Raw genomic sequence first — 18,446 nt, forward strand, 5'->3', positions numbered from 1 at the left:
CCTAGTCCCTCTCATGTGCTTTTGCTGCTTGTGCAATGAGGAGTTTGGCACAGACCCATTTGCATTCGTCAAAAAGAGAAAAAAAATCTTGGCCTTGAATCCCAATGATGGATCTAGAGATTTAAACCAAGAATTCGTCTTCTTTATCAGGAAACGAACTTCAGTACTAAGACTGTTTCGGGTTTTGTACATAAATTTAGCATCAATGGCTCTCTAAAGGATACTTTGTGGCTCAGTACTTTTCCTCTCTCTGCGTCTCAGACACAAACCAGCAGGCAGGTATCAGTAAATCTTCCACAGAAGACATTATTCTGTATTGTATGGCTCACTCTTCCTCTTAGGAAAGACAAGTTCCACATCTTAAGAGCATAACAAAATTCAAAATATGTTGAAAGTACTGTTCCAAAATGACTGCATGCTGTCAGGATGATATCATCTCCTTCTGCTCGGAGAGGAACAATCCTGCTTGGGAGATGACAAGGAATGCCGTAATAATTGAATTGGATACAAAATGGAAAAAAAAAATCTTCTCTAGTACTGCATACCTCTTCTTCTCTGACTCCCCAATGTCTGCTCCCTGCCTTTTTGAGGCTACTTATTGGACACTGGTACTGGCTTCAGATTTTTTTTTTAGAAATTAAAATTAAAATTAAAAATACCCAGCTGCAAAGATGTCCAAAAAGAAAACAATTATTCATTTGCACTGCAGCAGCATCTAAACCAAACCTTCAACATCAAGAAGATTTTATCCTACTAGCTTGAACCCACAGTTTGAGATTTCTCCTGCAGTGGCCACAAAAAAGCACTTGTTCAGAGCAGCAGAGCAGGCGGCTCCTTTTCTCCTTAGCCTGAGGGAATGCTGGTGAAGTCACCTGTCTGCTGCAGTACAAACATCAAACCCTGAAACACAGAGACATCATGCAAACTTTGTAGCATCATAAGTGCAAATATTCTATGGAGGTGGTTTCTTTAATTAGCAATTTCTGGTTTTGCAGTAACAGGGCTCCTTTCATTAGGAGGCAGTTCAAACTCCATAAGGAATCTCAGTTTTTCCATTGCTCTGCAAAGAGCCACTTAGCAATGCTGTTTGGTAACCCTCAGTGCATGCCTGGCACGACCTTTGAAGCTGAAGAGCATCTCTGGGTGACTCTGCCGGGACCCACCCAGGACCACTCAAGTAAAATCAACACCAGGTCAAAAGCTCCCCAGGCTTCAGTGGCATAACAACTACTCACACAGTCCATATCCATTGAATTTAACTCTGTACCCTGACTAGTTGGGAAAGGAAACAGGCTTAAGGGTTTCTTTACCATTTGCTTTTTGAGTAACTAACTGCACTAATTGCTTTCTCTGGTCTAGGTTACAATACCCTCCGCACCCACAGCCAAGCTCCCACAGCTCGAGGCCTCCTGTCAGAACCAGGTTGTCCTCAGTCCTGCACACACACAGCAGCTACAGAACTGACAGTGTTTTCATGTCACACCATGCAGGCACACGGATGGCGACTGTGCTGTTCAATATTCATTGGGATGAATCATCTTGCATGCCTGTAATCAAATTCACAGTGCTCAACATCCTCATGCTTGCTGCCTTTATCATATGGTTTTAGAGGAAATATAGTGTTGATATTCATCTGTCTCAGCTGATGAAGCTGTCCATGGGAGCAAAGAGAGGGTGTTGTTTGGTCAGTGATGGTCTGGTGATGAACACTGGACAAGGAGCAAGGCTGGGCAGAAAATGGGGAAGGGTCAGAGTAACTGAAGGAGACCTCGCCCCCCTCTTTGCCCCCTTTGCTCCTGCTGCAAAATCCATTGTGTGCGTACGGTGCCATCTGGGTTTCCTCCACCCCCCGTTACCATATCCCATGGCACATATGTCTAGGTTTTCTGCTTTCACGAGGTTGTTCAGACCAGTATGAGTACATTCTCTGAGTATTTTTCAACCCCCTCCTATTTAGAAACCAAATCCTATTCATTAAAACCTAAATCACTAAGCCTGCCAAATTATTATCCCCAGAATATCGCGTGTCCCAGATTCTCCCAGGGCTGGACCTCTCTTCCTACAGTCGTATTCTTCAGGGACTTAGAGCAGTTATTGTTGCCAGTGGATCTGAAACACCAATCAACTGCTTAAAATGGGGAAAAATATGCAGCATACTAAAAACCTTTGAATGGCTGGACAGCTCTGATACCACTGTGTGAGCCTAACATTAGGTGGGTACCTTGGAAATTTTGGTTGATGATCATAACGCATATTTTTAAAAATGCCCTTTTGTTTTTCATTTTGTTGTAATGAAAAATATATCTGTGATGCATCAAAATGTCATAGCTTACTGCGTAAAAATAACTTTACTTAAAGTGAAATAAACTGCGTGACAATTCATTCCTTTCTCACATCGCACTTTACCGCTTCATTTAAACACAACTGTACAACTGTGTGCAATAGTGTAAGACAAGCAAAGTATTTTCTTCCTGTTTTTCACCAGTATATACTTGTCTATATAGAGCTTAAATGCTGAAACGTGGCTTCATATACCATAAAAATAATAAAGCTCACAGTTATTTCTGAGCACAAGATATTCTTTTATCAAGAGAACATAAGCAGGGAAGAGCCAATTAAAAGGGACCTTTGGTACAGCTGCTCAAACTGGTCTTCATTATTCCTCAGCACAGCACAGACAGTTTGAACATCATATGTATTCAAACAAGGAACCTAAACCTTAGTATCATGGCTTTCTTCCATCCTGTGTGTAATTGGTGAATTCACCATGGGCATCGACAGTTGGGATTTATTTTCCTTATTTTCCTCTTTTTCTTTTTTTACATTTTGCAACTTGGTAGCATTTCTCACAGTTAAATGAAAAGGGAAACTTCTTGTCTCTGTTAATGTGTATCAGGATCTATATCCTTCACTGCTGATGCAAAACGGCATTTCGTTTTTCTTATTTATTCCACCTCAGTAAATCTGCCTGCCCAGTCCTCACATTTTGATTTAATTTAATGCCTGCAAGATAAACCCTGTCATTTGTAATAATTTGTAAACCTTCATCTTTAAAATGCGTCCAATCTGTCCTGCAGCCCTGCAAAGTATCTGTTAAACATTCTGCTTCAGCTTTCATGGTGTTCTCCTCTGATAAGGGCTGCTGATACACAGCATAAAGCTGACTTATTTCTTATCTCCATCAACATGAGGGTTGTTCCAATTCCAATTAAAAAAACTGGGGCAGCAGCCACTCATCTGGGTGCAGAGAAACAAATGTCAGATAAACACTGAATCCATCAGCTGGGTAATATCGCTGCCTGAATCAGGCAGGGGATTCGTGAAAATTATTAAAAGATAGAATGCGAATTCTATACAGTTCAGCAAACTTTAAAAATCTAAATAATTTTCAATCATTTTCATTTATCAATCTGTAATTATTCATAAAGCACATTAGCTTGTGCAAATTGTCTCAGCTACACTGCAGTCCAGAATAGCTGGCTGCCCACATTTGCCACAGAGATGTGAAACACAAACCGATACCTGTGTGACACCATCGCTCACATACAACTCCTTTAGGTGCTCAAACTGAAAAGAGACCTCACTGTTCATGCCAAGGACTCTGGCAGCATTGCTCTCCAAGGTTCTCCCAAGTATTGGGAGCCCTGTACACACACACCATGTAGTCCTAGCCCAGCTTCCTCCAAGTATTTGCTCCACAAAACTGCAGCACATCACCAAGAAGGTCCTTGCAATGAAAACACACCCCAAAAAAATGCAGTTTAAAATTCTGGCAAAGGGAAAATACCTCTTAGCTTAAAAGCATGATTTGCTATTAGTTAAATGCAGAAACCTTCCCCAGAACTTGGCAGTGAAAAGCATACTGAGTGTGAACTTGAATACCCAAAGCAGAATGATCATGATCTTCCCTTGCTCAGTCTTAGCAATAGCAGCATCTCCCAAAGCCCTTCAGATGATGGTTTATCTCCGTAGGCTTTGCAATTAATTCCTAGAAGGGAGAGTTAAAAGACCCTGTGATAGGACTTCAACTGCTTCAAGCTGTGGCAGTTGCCTTGAAATCACTGGATCTAGGGCATCTCATAAAGGATGGCCATTACCAAGTCCAGGTGGGATCCTAGAGGAAGAAGAAAATGTTGCAAGGCTGGCAAGCATGTGAGGCATAACAAGTAAGAGATGTGGTCCAGAGAGTGAATGAAGGAGTCCTCTTCTGTTCTATAACCCAAAATAAAGCAGCAGCATTTTCCTGCAAGTTTCTTTACACAGAGAAAACACCAATTTTCCTCCACAGGAGCTGCTGGTGAAAGAGCCCTATTGAAAAATACTGACATCTGAGAGGTACCTGATGCCTGCTGAGCCCATCTGAAAACCCAACTGGACTCGACAGATTTAGCACTTTGGAAAATCTGCCCCTCAAAACCAAATATGTCTCCTCCATGACCACTTCACAGCAGTAACTTTGCAGGAGGATCTGGTCTATTTGTTTTGCTACAGAAATTAGGAGTAGGACTGTTTCAGCTTTCTGCATTTTAATTTGCTGTGAAGCATATTGAGAATTTAAGTGAAGAGAAATACAGAGCATAATGTGAGAGACCATGTGTTACTTTCAGGAATCGGAGAGCCAGCAAGTACAAAGCCTACAAGTGTTACATACGTACACTTATGTAACAGATCCAAAGCATAAAATTATCAGAAAAAAACAAGAAATGGTGTTAACATTGGGATAGGAGGCTCCCTGCTTGCATTTGATGAAAGCAACAGATCAACCACCTTGACTTGGAAGCAGATTTACTGTTCTACATGTTGTGCTTTCATCCTTGCCAAAACAAAAGGGAAGCCATAAACTCATCATAAACACTCAGCAACACATTTTGTTTTGCGTAGCTGCTAATGCATACGGATAACTTTCTCTAGTGTTCACTGTAACATGAATGCCATTGGTTTAAAAGAAGCTTGTCAATCAGAAGAAAGAATTGCTGTAATTTTTGAAGAATGATCTATCAATTCAAGGTGGTTTTATAGTCAATCTATTCAGGACATTTTGTACATTAATTACTCAAAATCTGCAGTGAGGTGGGTTATTGTCCACATACACTAATGGCTTTCAGAGTTTAATCTCTCATCAGTGGACCTTCTTTTGTGAAATCCCTGAGGGATTATGTAGTACTATGTCTAATCACTTGACAAATTTCATTTACTTGAAACTGAAGCTCGTTTTATATGAAGTGTGTAGCAGGAGTCATATTCGAAGTAGGAAAACAAAATCTGTTACTGGTCACTACCAGGATTTATCATGTTTATATCTGAACTGCTTAACAATCGATGAAACAATTCTGCTTGGGGAAATGCATTAGTTGTTTATCAGCTGCTTAAGCCTATGAGATACTCATATGACATAGTCAGATTGCTTACAAATGATACACAACAGGTTAAAAAAAATGTACAATGAGTCAAGTAAAAAGACAGTGGAAATTTAAATAATTTTGTTGCTGCTGTATCATACAGCAAACCCCCCCCCCCCAACAAACTGCTGTGATCTGTAGTGTGCTGCGCTAAAGAGGAATGGTTATTTGACACAAATCATACGACACAGAAAGAAAATATCCCTTGCGAGTTGAATTTACCCTCTGAAGTTCAGCACCCCAGACCAAAGAGAATCAACCTGTAAAGCTGCGCTGGATGAAGCATCTCTCAGCGCTGCCATCTCCCTACCACAGAACCATTACCATGGAATTGTTCTCTCCCTTAAGCAGCAATTCTCCGTGATTAACACATCCTGAAATCTAATGTTGCAAAACTCACTGCATTGTTTCCCCTTATCATAGTGCAGGCAGATAGCTACAAAAGTAAAATTTGCCAGGTGACGCCATAGAAAAGGAATTTTAAAAATAAGAGTAGCATTTGGCATCGAGCTCACTACACGAAGGTTGTGTGACATTATAATCTATTATATGTTGTTATAACCTAGGTCTCCCACACTGCAGTGCAAAGCCTTGCTACACGGCCAGCCTCGATGAAAACACCAGATTACGGCTCCCAAAACACCATGCAAACACACAGGCACACGCTACCTCTGAAAACCAAATTAACCAAAATCTGTCAAAGACGCAGCAATAACGAGACTGCCTTCACAAGCATCATTTCTTGTAGGGTAGGGTTAGGACAGATTCAGAGCAAATACAGACGCAGACAGAAAGGTTGATGCTCTATTAATTTGTTGTCAAGCCATGCAGGAAAGGAACGGCTGAAAGCCCGAAGATGCAGTAATGATTGTTTAAGAGCTATTTGAAAAAGTGACAAAACTGGCCTAAACCTCTTTAAGCCCCCTGAATGAAAAGATTTAAACAGGCTATTGTTAGACCCCTGGGTACCTTTTTTCTCTTGGCTTTGTTCTGCATTTTCCTCCGCTGCAGTTTCCATGGCTGGCTTCATACCATCCACCAAAAATGCCGCCCCCCCTCCCCCCCCAGCAGGCACTTTTTCTCTTCGCCTCCTTTCTCACTCCCTTCCGTCTCCTATTTACAGCGGCGGTGATTGAGCGGCTCTGTTCTCCCCTACAGTAGATTACAGTCCCTTCCAAAATGCCAGAGAAGTCTTGTCAGCTTCGATTTCGCTCCGCTGACTGGTCCACGAGGAGCTGTGCCAGCTCGCTCAGCTATACGTCACCACGGTCCCCAGCTATAAAATAGCCATCCTGTGCCTCGCCTTGCACACCGTGGGGACCAGCATCACCGCCCCTGCCTCCTGCCCTCCGCTCTTCCCCTCTTCCCCGTCTCCCAACAAATGTAAATCAATTCTCCGGGTAGTGAATGGATTGGTGACATCGGGAGGGGAGATGCGAGTGAGAAAGAAAGGAGCCCCCGGCTGCCGTGAGGTGAGCCCCCCGGCCGCCGTCTCCAAGGGGAGTGCACGCCGGCACACAATCACAAGGCTCCCTTTCCCATGGGACCTTGTTATTATGCTTTGCATTTTGATTTATTCCACATGCCCTCTGCTCTTTCAGGGGGTGGGGGGTGATGGCTCTGTTCTCTCTGTTTGCTTTCTTTGCCGAGAGTTCCGCTCACCCACGGTAAAAGACTGTGTGAGAGAAGCATAAAAGCAAAAGTGGGCATATATGTGTACATACATGGAAAATTTAAATTCTTTGACTCACAAGCACAATGGGAAAAAAAAAAAAGAAAAAAAAATATCCAAACAAGCAGACAGGAAGCAAGTTCAAGCGACCTAAAATGAACGTGCAACAGTCTAAAGGATAAAATGTTTAAGAAAACACAACTTGGGCTTTAAAAGGAGGTCTGCCACTAGAGACCTAAAGCCTTGGGAGTGAGCACAGAGTTGCTGTTCAGCACGTTTGATCATTCCCCTAAGTCCAGACAGACTGCAGCATGATCAAATAAGCTCCACTTGCAGCAACAAACTCAAGACTTGCATTGCATGAGGTGACTTCAGGTGTCCCCACTTGTGCTGGGGAGCCACTGGGCAGGGACAGCACCACACAGGGGTATTGTTCCCCTCCCCAAACCCAGGACAACTGACACATTTAAGGCTGCACTGAGGCTAATGAACCTTGCCTGTCACTCTGCTTGTCGCAGTGCTTTACAGTGCAACACACTGCACAGAGCACAAGTGCCCAAAGGCACCCCTTTGTGTGAGAAGGATGGTGGGGCAGGAGTGGAGTAATGGCCTTTGTGGTCCAGCCACTGCAGCCTGCAAAGACACCCAGCAGATTCAGCAAATGCTGAGGATGTTAAAACCTACACTCTGCATGTTCCCTGTAACAGATTCAAACAGGAGAGTGGGAAGAGGGAAGCAGTCCAAAGATTTGTAGCTGCAATTTAGTCTCTTCTGGTTGAAGTTACTACACCCACAGTTTTGCTGTGCATTTTTATTTCTAGATGCCTAGTGAAAAGCACAAAAGCCCTCAGACCCAACCATTAGAGAAAGTTCCCATATCTTTCAAGAAATTAGTGCACAAACCCTCTTCTCTCACCACAGCCAACACAGCTGTCACTTTGCTTTGGGCATTACTGCTCAGACTTCAGGCTTCAGCACAGCTGCCAGGAGGTCTTGGTTATATCCTAAGGTTTCGTATCACAGCATCAAAACTTGATGTCAAGCATTTGCCTAAAATGCTTCCTTGAAGTCCAGGAGAAGTCTGCAGTTGAAGCTCCCACTTCAGCAGGCCTCTAAGGAGGCAGGATGATGGTAACTTGTAGATGGCATGAAGTATCCTCAGGAGCCAATGAGGTTGAGCAAGGGGTTGGGTTCCTGAAGGTAATCAATCAGTAGCCACAGCAGAGACCTCAACCCAGGTGGAAAGGCATATTTCCCTCTTCTTCCTCTCCAGTGCTTAGACAGCAATCCACACACAGCTTGAAATCTCTCCCCAGCAAGAGACCCTGCACTGCAAACACACTCCCTGAAACAATCAGCCGGAAGGTGAAAGCATGGGTGATGTGTTTGCTATGTTCCTTTAACCATTACTAAAAGTTGTTGGTATAATGATTATACAAAGAAAAGGTTCTGCAAAGAGTGGGGGTTTTTCCCCATTTAATATCAGTAAGACTGAAAAATCGTACCAAATACACCCTCCTTGCTGAAAGTCATACAAATTTTAGTCATTCGTCAAAGCAGTTGATTGCTTCTGACATAAAATTCTCTTCCTGGAACGCCTCATTGTGCAGTTGGTACTTCTGTCACAGTCTACATCTCTCTTTCTTAATGATCTTTGCTTTTAGACTGGAAGGTCTGAAACTTTAAAAGGCAGAAACCTCCCTTCAGACTGTCCTAAGCCACAAAAGGCCTGTTCATAACCTAATTCAAGTGGTGCAATATCAATGCACTTATCACTATTAATACACAGAAAACACAAACATAATCTGGAATTTCCTTTATTTAAACAGAAAGTACATTAGACATAACCTCTGGTTACAGACTCTCCTGGAGCAAACCCATGACTGTACCCTCCCCTCTTTACCAGTGAGACCTACTCTTTCAAACAGCTGCACACCTTCCTACTGGTGAGCAGAATTTATTAGGCAGGCTCAGGACCTCAGAGTTTCTGGTATTTCAGAAACCCAAAACTAACAGGCTGGGAGACTACTCCCTTGACTCTTTCCCCAGAATACTCCCTTCCCCAAACAGGCAATGAAAAATCAGTGCACAATACCAGAATCAACTTCACGAGAACTTGAACTGAACACTTCAGAAATCATCAAGCCCAACTATTCAAAAGTATTAATCCTACCTATTAAATCATCCTCTAAAAGCTGCAAGTGATACATGAGTGTAAAATTTTATTCCCTCCCTTCTTACTATTTTCTGGATTGTTGCAATGAATAATAGGTTTTAAGCACTTATCATCCTAAGTAATTTCTTGATTTTCCAACTTCTACACCAAGATGGGTAAATACAGCAAATAAAACAAACTGTATCATTTCCTCCAGTGATAACATGGGTGCTGATCTTGTGCTTCAAGAATTAATCTCAGCCAGCAAGTTGTCTCATTCAATGTTCCCTCCCTTGAACAGATACATCATCCTTGTCATAATATGTATGACACTGGGAAACATCAAGTTTATACCTATGACAACACAGCAAAAGATTAACCCACAAAGGCAAAAATTGAAAAAAAAATCTTTTAAGACTGATATTCAGCAAAAACCTGCTTGTACAGACCAAGCTGATTTAGATAACTAGCAACTAGGGCAGGGAGCTAGTTACATTTCAAAAGTTCAGCCCAGCATTTTATCTGTAGAACAAGATAAAAGTGAAAATGAGAAGAGGGGCTGAGCAGCAAGGGTTTCTGCTGCTAAAGCACAGCTCTGAGCCTACTGCCAAACCTCAGGATGAACAGCAGTGGAGGAAAGTATGTGAAGGCACTGCAGACCAAGTGACATTTACTGCAAAATAGTTTCAAAAAAGAAAAAAATGCTTAAATCTATTTTATCTAAGTATTAAAAAAATCCAAACCACACATTTAATCATTTTGCTCAGTCAATTAAAATAGCACAATTGCAGAAGTTAAAAAATATATTAGAATCCCTATGCTGTTCATGTGCCAGTTCCTTTTGAACATCTATCTTTAATGTCACTGAATCTAGTTTACATTCCTGAAGGCTGAGAAGCTCTACCATAAGCTACAGCAAATTCTTCACAAGCTTTCAGAAGATGAATACACACTTGCCATTTCCACAAAGGCTTCACAGAGCTGTAATAAAGAGTGTTCTTACATAGCTGAAGAGCAATTTGAGATTATCTATGAGATCCAAGACTCAGAAGTTAAAATACAGACTGTCCCTCAAACAAGACTGACACATAATCCAAACAATTAATTTTAAAGACAACTTCTAGAATACTTTTTTTAAAAATAGATTTAAGAAGAAGAACAGAGACACGTGAAGCCACTTGGTGCAATGTAATTGCTTGTGTTCAGCTTTAAACCACTTACTGAAGACTTGCTTATAAAACCCAATCCAAATACTTATGCAAAAGCAGGCAAACTTTCCATGTGGATAAAATCAAAGCATGACAAGTCTTCAGTTGTGCAGCGGTCATGTATCTTGCAAGTGCTTTACAAAAAATTAAAAATTGGGGTTCATTCTTTCAGATGTACTAGGTTACTAGGAAAATTGAATCCAAATTAACAAAGAACAGTGGAAAATCCCTGCACTTATACCACAGTGCAAAACACAGACATGAGTCTGCACTGCACTTAGGGGTCTCAGTCTCAAATTTCTGTAAAAAAGAACAAAAATGAAGGCTTAAGCATGGATAGTGGTTATCTCTGCTGCCACAGAAAATCACTGAGTTAACCAGCGGGGCGAAGTCCAGGAGGGTAAGCAAACCTTAACAGTGTGAAGATGCCAGTGCTATGTCTCCCTTAACAAAGCCTCGTGAAGAAGGCAGTGACTGCTGCCAAGTTAAATGCCTGGTGCATGCAGCAGGCAAGGAGATGTCACTCACTTGATGGTTACATACAGTTCTCTGTCCAGCTGCCTGTTTCCAGCTGGACCACTGCAGTTCCAGCCACAGCTGAGAATCAAAGGTAATAAACAGCCCACATCCACAACATACACCAATGGCTACACTTTGCTGGAACACAAAGAAAAAAAAACCCCTCAGAAACTGAAAAGATGGTTTCCAGTATGGCTTTTCCAATAGCTAGGTCTCATCAAGCTCTAGTCTCAAAGACAACTCAGATTGCAGAGATGTGAAGTCTACCAAACAAAAAAGCCTGAAGAACTATAATGAAAGTCCAAAATGAAAGAAAAGTTTATGTGTTCTTAAGCAGGTGGGAGCTCCATTTCTGCTTATGAAAAGCAGTCAACAGTACAGAAGGAAATAAATAATTTTAAAAGCACTGGATTTTATTTCTCCAATCTAAGGGCCTTAGTACCATATTCCTGGGTTTTAGAAACTTGTATTTAAAAAAAAGAAAAATTCTTGGGAAAATACAAGACTCTTGACAGACAAAATACAGGAATCTCAACCACGCCAAAGACTTCTGAGGGAAAGCAATAAAAATCAAAACAAAATAGGATTCATTTGAAATTAAGCTGGAAGCAACATCACCTCTTGCATTCCTCTCCTGAGAGGCTGCCTGGAGCAGCACCATATTCTTGGCAAGCCAAAAGGAAATATGCTGACAAACTAGAGCCCCTTTAGACTACAGCAGAAAGAGAATGGAAACACAGAAGATGAAAGCAAAGACTTCCTAGCATATCCCCAGAAGGAGCTTTCCTTAGGCAAGTGTTCAGAGCACCAGCTCCAGTGGTGGTGCCACTGTCCTCACCTTCCACTCCAGCTCCACAATTTTATGGCATAGTTTTCTACAAGTGTACTGCAGGCAGATTTCAAATCCTTTAACTTTACAATGAGGTAGCAAAACAAGGCTTTGAGTTACCCAATCTCCATAAATTTTTCTCTTCATCAGTCGCAAGATCCTCACGTACGTGACTAATACATGAAGCCCTCAACAGTACTTGAAATACTTCTCCATAATTTTAAGGGCTACATTTTTGACTTTGGCACACATAATCACCTTTTTTTGTTCCCTCCGTCCGTCACAACTGAGGGGAGAGTCTCAGTTATCATGCCTCCACCTTGTAGTGCAGGAGGAAAATAATATGCTCAAGTCTTTTGTCTTTGTTGCCTTCATTCTGCACTTTGAAGACAATCCAACATACTTGGCTTTTGCTGTGAACCCTCTTCTCCAATAGTGTTGTCAAAACTTACTGCCATCTCAGGAAGCTAACTAGAGCTTCTGAATACTTGGACATACTGAAATAGCATCCTAGATATTTATGTCACACTTGCCAGCACTCAAGTAGAAGTGCCTCTTGTACTTGTAGAAGAGCTATTTCTGCCAGCAATTTAGAAGACAGCAAAGGTATCATTATAATATACTCCTGTTAATATAGCTGCTCCATCTCAAAACACAAGAGCTTGAGACAGGACTGCTATTGGGAGGCTACCTGTTGATTTTTTTCCTCTATCTATAAATAAACATTACTGAGTTCAGCCTTGACAGAAACTTAGCCTTTTGCTCCACAAAGTCAGATTTATTCAGACAATCCTCTGTTAACTTTACATCCAGTTCTGATTTTCAAAATTGCCCTCCCACTCTTCGCATAGACTTCAGCATCCCACCTACAATCTCTCATCTATTCAGTGCTCGTTTTGTTCTTCAGTCTTGGCTTCAGTCCAGTCTTTTTCAGAAAGCGTGGAAAAAAGCAGAGAAATAAAAAGAAGTGAAAACCCTCCAGCTCCCCAAAAAGAAACCAGAAGCACTCACTGTAGAAGGGTACCTCACACTGCATACTGGGGCTACATGGGGAGGGACAAGGATGAAGAATCCTCCTAGAATGTCACAAAGGATTCCATGCATAAACCACAGATGTAGATATGTGTGTGTATGTACACATGCAGAAAACATGTATGTGTGCATATTCATATGTATATGAAGAAAGTGCACACAATTATATACGTGTTTTTATTGAACAGTAAACCATATGAGCATCATTGGAACAGCTATGAGGAATGCATACTAATTTAGAGTGTCATGCAAGAGGTATTCAGTTTGATAGTGAATGCACAGCCATCCCAATGTACAGACTACTACACACTCCTCCAGCTCATGGTTTTAGGGTCAGGAATCAAATTACCCAAGATCAGACTGGAGTCTGCAGCACAACTAAACCACACCTTGGGAGCACCACTACCCGTTCATTTCAGTATCCCAGGTTGGAAAACCAGGACCACAGCCCCAGGCTCCACCATAACACTGCTCCTAGACCCATTCATGGATTGTTGGGCAATTGTGTGTCAAGTTTTTGAAAAGCCCACCAAACTCAAAAGTCAAAATGCTGATGTAAAAGAAAGCATCAAAATAATGATTGGTATGAGGTACTGAAATTCACTGTTTGAAGTTTCAGCACCTTGTAAGTCACGATGATGGTAGCTGTTTCCCCAAGACAGAAAATTCCCATTCCAGTGTAATTAAACTATACTTTGGGAAAGATCCTGGACCAGTTGTGCCATGCAGTGCTGGACTGCCTGTTGAATTGCAAATATAGTGTCTGTTCACACATAAGACACTAGTTATGAAATCCTCAGTTAAGACATTAACAAAAGAGTCCCCAATTAATGACTGTATTCTTTGCAACAGCAGATATCCTCATTAGGAAAGCAGCAAGACATTAACAAGTCCCACATTGAGAGTGTCCAATTAACTCATCGACTAAATATGTGCCAAGCAACTTCTCTGGTCTAGCTTTTCCAGTCCCCTCTTTCCAGCTGCAGCGATTGGGATCCCAGTCATGTCTACAGTAGCGGTTCTTTTGAGCTGTGCAAAGCCTTTGAGAGCGCCACCGTGAACAACAAACAAGGCCTGCTCAAGTGTTCTACAGGTCTTTCACTTGCGCCCACAAAAAGGTAAGCGTGCACTCAGCGAGTTCAGCACAATTAAGGAGAAAACCCCACCCCTCTACCCTTATCAGCAGGGAATGACTTAACCTGCAAACAACGAGTGTGGCTGGAGCTCCGACTGGATCATGTCACGCCTCGATTTTTGCCGAACCTCAGCAGTGGCTGATCCTGCATACAAAGTGAGCTCTGAGACAAAAGTGCTATAGGGTGAGTTAAGGACAAAGTAGCAGCTTTCAGCCTGGATTCCCAGATAGGCTGTCAAGTAAAATCCCTTGCCAGGGCAGGATAATTCCCAAGAGTATACATTTCCAACACTTTGTCTCGCCTAATTTTCTAAGTGTCTCAAGCTTGGAGCCTTTCAATGTTTCTCGAGAAGAGCCATTCTGCGGCCCGGCAGGTTTTGAGGCTTGGCACAAAGGAGGGCTTGCACAATGGCCAGGGCCCCACTGCAGCCAGTGCAGAAGGAGCAGCTCCTCCAGAAGGAGCAGGGCCCAGCCTCCGAAATGGCCTCCAGTCCTGTTGCCTGAAAACCACCCAGACTCTTCTGAGCACTCCCTAGTTACATGCCCATTTATGTTTCTTTCCAAACGTGACATTCACTTGTTTTTAAACAGCTGAAAGGCATCATTTCTGCACTTTGTCATGACTCAGAGTGAAATTCATTTAGCATCTACTTTTCTTCATCTGTTCCTTGTATCATTCTCATCCCATTTTATTTCTACTCTCTGGTTTTCAGCACATTTTTAACCATTTCTCTTGCACTTGGAGCTTCCCAGGTGTAAACACTAGGTATTCTCATTAGTGTTTCCTCTGGAGACCCTCACATTAGTTATTGAAAATGCCCCAGGCATTTTTGATTTCAGTGGTACTACAGACACATTTTCCATATATCTCACTACTACTGATTCCTGAAGTACAGTTATCTGCTCCACCTTTCTGCATCATTTGGAGAAGAAAGGAAAGGAGCTAAGGAAACAGGAAAAGGGAGAAGGGATGTATAATATGGAAAAAACCCCTAAAATTAAAAGAAAAGCACAAGGCAGAAACAACACCCAAGGCTCTGGCTAAGGTTCTTTCTTTGGTCTGTAAGAAGAACTCTTCGTGGAAAATAACTACTACATCAAGTGTGCACTCACTGTCCTGGAGATGACCAAAGGCATGTTGCTCAACATGGGACAGAGCTCCTCTCACTGCAGCTCACAGATACACCCACAGGTTGCAGAAAAAGACCACAGTTTCTCATGTCCAGCCAGCATCACTCAGCCCAAACTGCTTGTTCACAAGTTTATTAGTACAGGGAAGAAACTAAAGACCAGCCACAGCTTTTAAAGTATTTATAAGCACCTAATTCCAGCCATGGTCCTCAGAAACTAATTGTGTGTTCAAGTGTAGTACATACTTTTATTGCAGACAGAACATCACCAGATTGCAAACACAATCAAAAGCCCATTTTCTTAGTTTAATTTGCCATTAGTACACTGCAGGTTTATAGAGCCAAACAAACTATAACTAAATTTTCATTGCCATTTCAAACTGTTTCCAAGCAAATATCATAGCAACGTTATCAGATCGTCAAGTTCACTAAATCCCAAATCCCCTACAATAAAACAACACACACATGTTTAAAGGAAGACTGAAAATGTATTCCTGAGTAAACTGAGTATCTCTGTAGTTCTGGACCAACAGGGTGCTGAGACAAACCCATCATTTAAAGACCTTTTCCCATCTTTAAGACAGAAGGAAAAAAACCCAAACTCTAGGGTTTTATATCTATCAGTCAGTATGTAAAGACTAGTGTTTAGAGATTTTTAATATATACCAAACACTGAGGAATGCATTTATTTCAACCTCAGCTGTAAGCATATAGATATGGTAACAGGCTAAGTAGCATTTCAGACTCCCTTCTGTTGCACAACTGAGAAGAAAAAAGCCTTGCCAGTTGCAGCATCTCCCATTTCCCGGGTGGAAGGCGACTCTTTACAGAGGGAGCTCAGCACCACTGCCCTGGCACACATCAGCAACTTGGAAAAGAGGGGATGGAGGCCTGGTCACGAAAAATCTGTTATTTCAGCTTAAAGGGCTCTTAAAGTGGTCGGAAGGTGGCTGTCCGTGTTACCCAAAGAGAAGCCCCGGGTGACAGGGCTGCGGGGCGGGCGATGTGGCACTCCCTGGCAGCAGCAGCCCCTCCTGCTGCGTGCCCCGGGCCCGCAGACCCCGCCCGGGCCCGCAGACCCCGCCCGGGCCCGCAGACCCCGCCCGGGCCCGCAGACCCCGCCCGGGCCCGCAGACCCCGCCCGGGCCCGCAGACCCCGCCCGGGCCCGCAGACCCCGCCCGGGCCCGCAGACCCCGCCCGGGCCCGCAGACCCCGCCCGGGCCCGCAGACCCCGCCCGGGCCCGCAGACCCCGCCCGGGCCCGCAGACCCCGCCCGGGCCCGCAGACCCCGCCCGGGCCGGGCCCTCACGGGTGAGCGGCTCCTCAGCGCACAATGCCCGCTCCCCGCTGTATCAGCCCTCATATCTCCGCGATGACAGGCCTGAAAGGGCTTCTGATGGGAAATGTGCTTTGAATTAGCATATTTCCCCCTGCATACAATGGAGGCATTAAGCTGCTGCCTTTTGCAAGTCCAAACAAAAGCAGCTCAGGCTGTTTTTAGCAGCACTGCTTGAAGTTTTATTCCTCCTCTCCTTCCCGAGTTGCAAGCATATTTAACAAATTTTCACTCTTTCTATAAAGAAGGAAGCACGGCCGGTAAAATCTTATTATTTGGTCTGTTTCAGACTTTAAAGAAAAAGACAATCTTTCGATACTGCAAAGAGCAAGACAGTGTCTGTGCACTGCTTCCACTGAACTGCAGCCAGGGTCTACACCCCAGAGCTCAGTTATTGAAAATGCCCCAGGCATTTTTGATTTCAGTGGTACTACAGACACATCTTCCATATATCTCACTACTACTGATTCCTGAAGTACAGTTATCTGCCTGGCTGCCCTCAACACTTGCCATCGAGGATTTCAGAACTCGAACACATTCATGGTAGCCCAGCAGAAAGAGTTCTGTATTCAAAGATCAATTTTTACCCCTGTATCCCGGGCACACTGTTGAAAATATCTGTTTTGAAAATGAGAAACTGAACCACTGTGACATAAGGAGGAGTAAAAGAATGCTTCCACCCATCCCGGAATTATCCTTTGGTTTAACAGGAGAGCTGAACCTCAGAAGTACCACCTTTATGAAATGGCTTCAACCTAGAAAGTGCATTTCTATTTACCCAGGAAAAGAAGGCAAGAGGAAAGAGATGGAAATGAGTTCAACATAGAAGAGGAGGAAAAAACATTCCTGCATCAAACCATCTTTGGGCAACAGCTGCCAGCAGAATAAATCCACCTCAGCTCAGTGTGTTTGTCTGTAATTGCTCATTAACACAGTTGGACCATTAGGAAGCCAGTTTGTGGTTTTCTTGGTAAGGAGGCATGTCTGCTTTCCTCCTACATTAAACAGAATTTTCTCTGTGAGGAAGCCATAAGATTACAAAGTCAAAATGCTTCTTAGAGGAAAGGTTTGGTGGTTTGGTTTTTCTTCTTCTTCTTCGTCTTCCCTCTCCCAAAATTTCCACAGTATTTATGTAATCTTCTATATGCAGCACAGCTAAGAAGAAAAATCACACTCCTTAACAACATGAGATTACAGCAGAAAAGCAGAATGCCAATGAGATCCTAGGCAGGCAGCTTGCAAGTGAGGTGGATATAAAAGCTCTTCAGAAAAAAAACCTGGGTTGCAGCCTGCAGGAGTCTTGTAAGAGACATGCCATCTTTGTTCAGACTCTTCTGTTCTGTTTCAGGAAACCTTCCTGAAGATGAAGATCCATCTCTCCCCCTTGATTTCTTTTGCAGCAATGCTCAAGATACTCACAGTGTCTGCTGTGCACTTTGCTCCCAGCCATCCACCGTGGCCCGTGCCAGGCGGCCCACGCAGCCGCGCGCTCCCTCCCGCAGAGTGCCAGCCCACGCAGAGCGGCACAGCCTGGCAGAGAGGCACTGCACCCGCTGACTGCCACCACGAGACACAGCTCCTGGCACTGGCACACTGCCCTGTCCATATGGCAACTGAGCAGCAGCCACTGAGGTCTGACCATGGACATCCTCCTCCCTCCGGCAGGGACCCTCCCTCCTCATCACGAGGTGAGGTCCTCTGCAACGCTGAGCCTCTACAGCCCAAGGGTCTGACCCCAGTGACTCACACTCTTCTCTGATGCACCAGCTCTGCCAGCATGACTTTCAGGAAAGCTTTTTAGTCTCCAGTAGCCACAGGTTCACTTTCAGTGTGTTTGTTCAGGGGTATTTAGGAATCTGGCAGGAGAGGACTACACATTATTCGGCAGCATTTCTCTACCACCACATGAAACTTGCCTTTAAAGGCTGGACATGCGTTTTCCCATGCTCTGAGACATTTCACAACTTGGTACCAAATTAGTAGACAAGGCTATCACAAGATTACCACAGGAAGGTCTAATGTCAAAGCAA

General features: G+C 43.3%; 1 protein-coding gene across 5 annotated transcripts in view; it reads right to left on the reverse strand.

Annotated features, from left to right (window-relative positions):
* Positions 1–18,446, reverse strand: part of GPM6B (glycoprotein M6B) — a 107,465-nt gene that overhangs the window by 25,990 nt on the left and 63,029 nt on the right. The window contains exon 1 of one of the 5 annotated variants that reach the window (XM_063392859.1): positions 6,369–7,366. The exons of 1 other annotated variant lie outside the window; for it this stretch is intronic. In XM_063392859.1, coding sequence (XP_063248929.1) covers positions 6,369–6,429 — 61 coding nt within the window. In that variant the 5' untranslated portion in view covers positions 6,430–7,366. Of the gene's footprint in view, positions 1–6,368; positions 7,370–18,446 lie in introns of those variants that run through there. 3 more of the 5 variants (XM_063392861.1, XM_063392860.1, XM_063392864.1) reach the window with 3 other exon arrangements.

This window comes from Prinia subflava, chromosome 3 (genome assembly GCF_021018805.1).
Source record: "Prinia subflava isolate CZ2003 ecotype Zambia chromosome 3, Cam_Psub_1.2, whole genome shotgun sequence".
Lineage (NCBI taxonomy): Eukaryota > Metazoa > Chordata > Aves > Passeriformes > Cisticolidae > Prinia > Prinia subflava.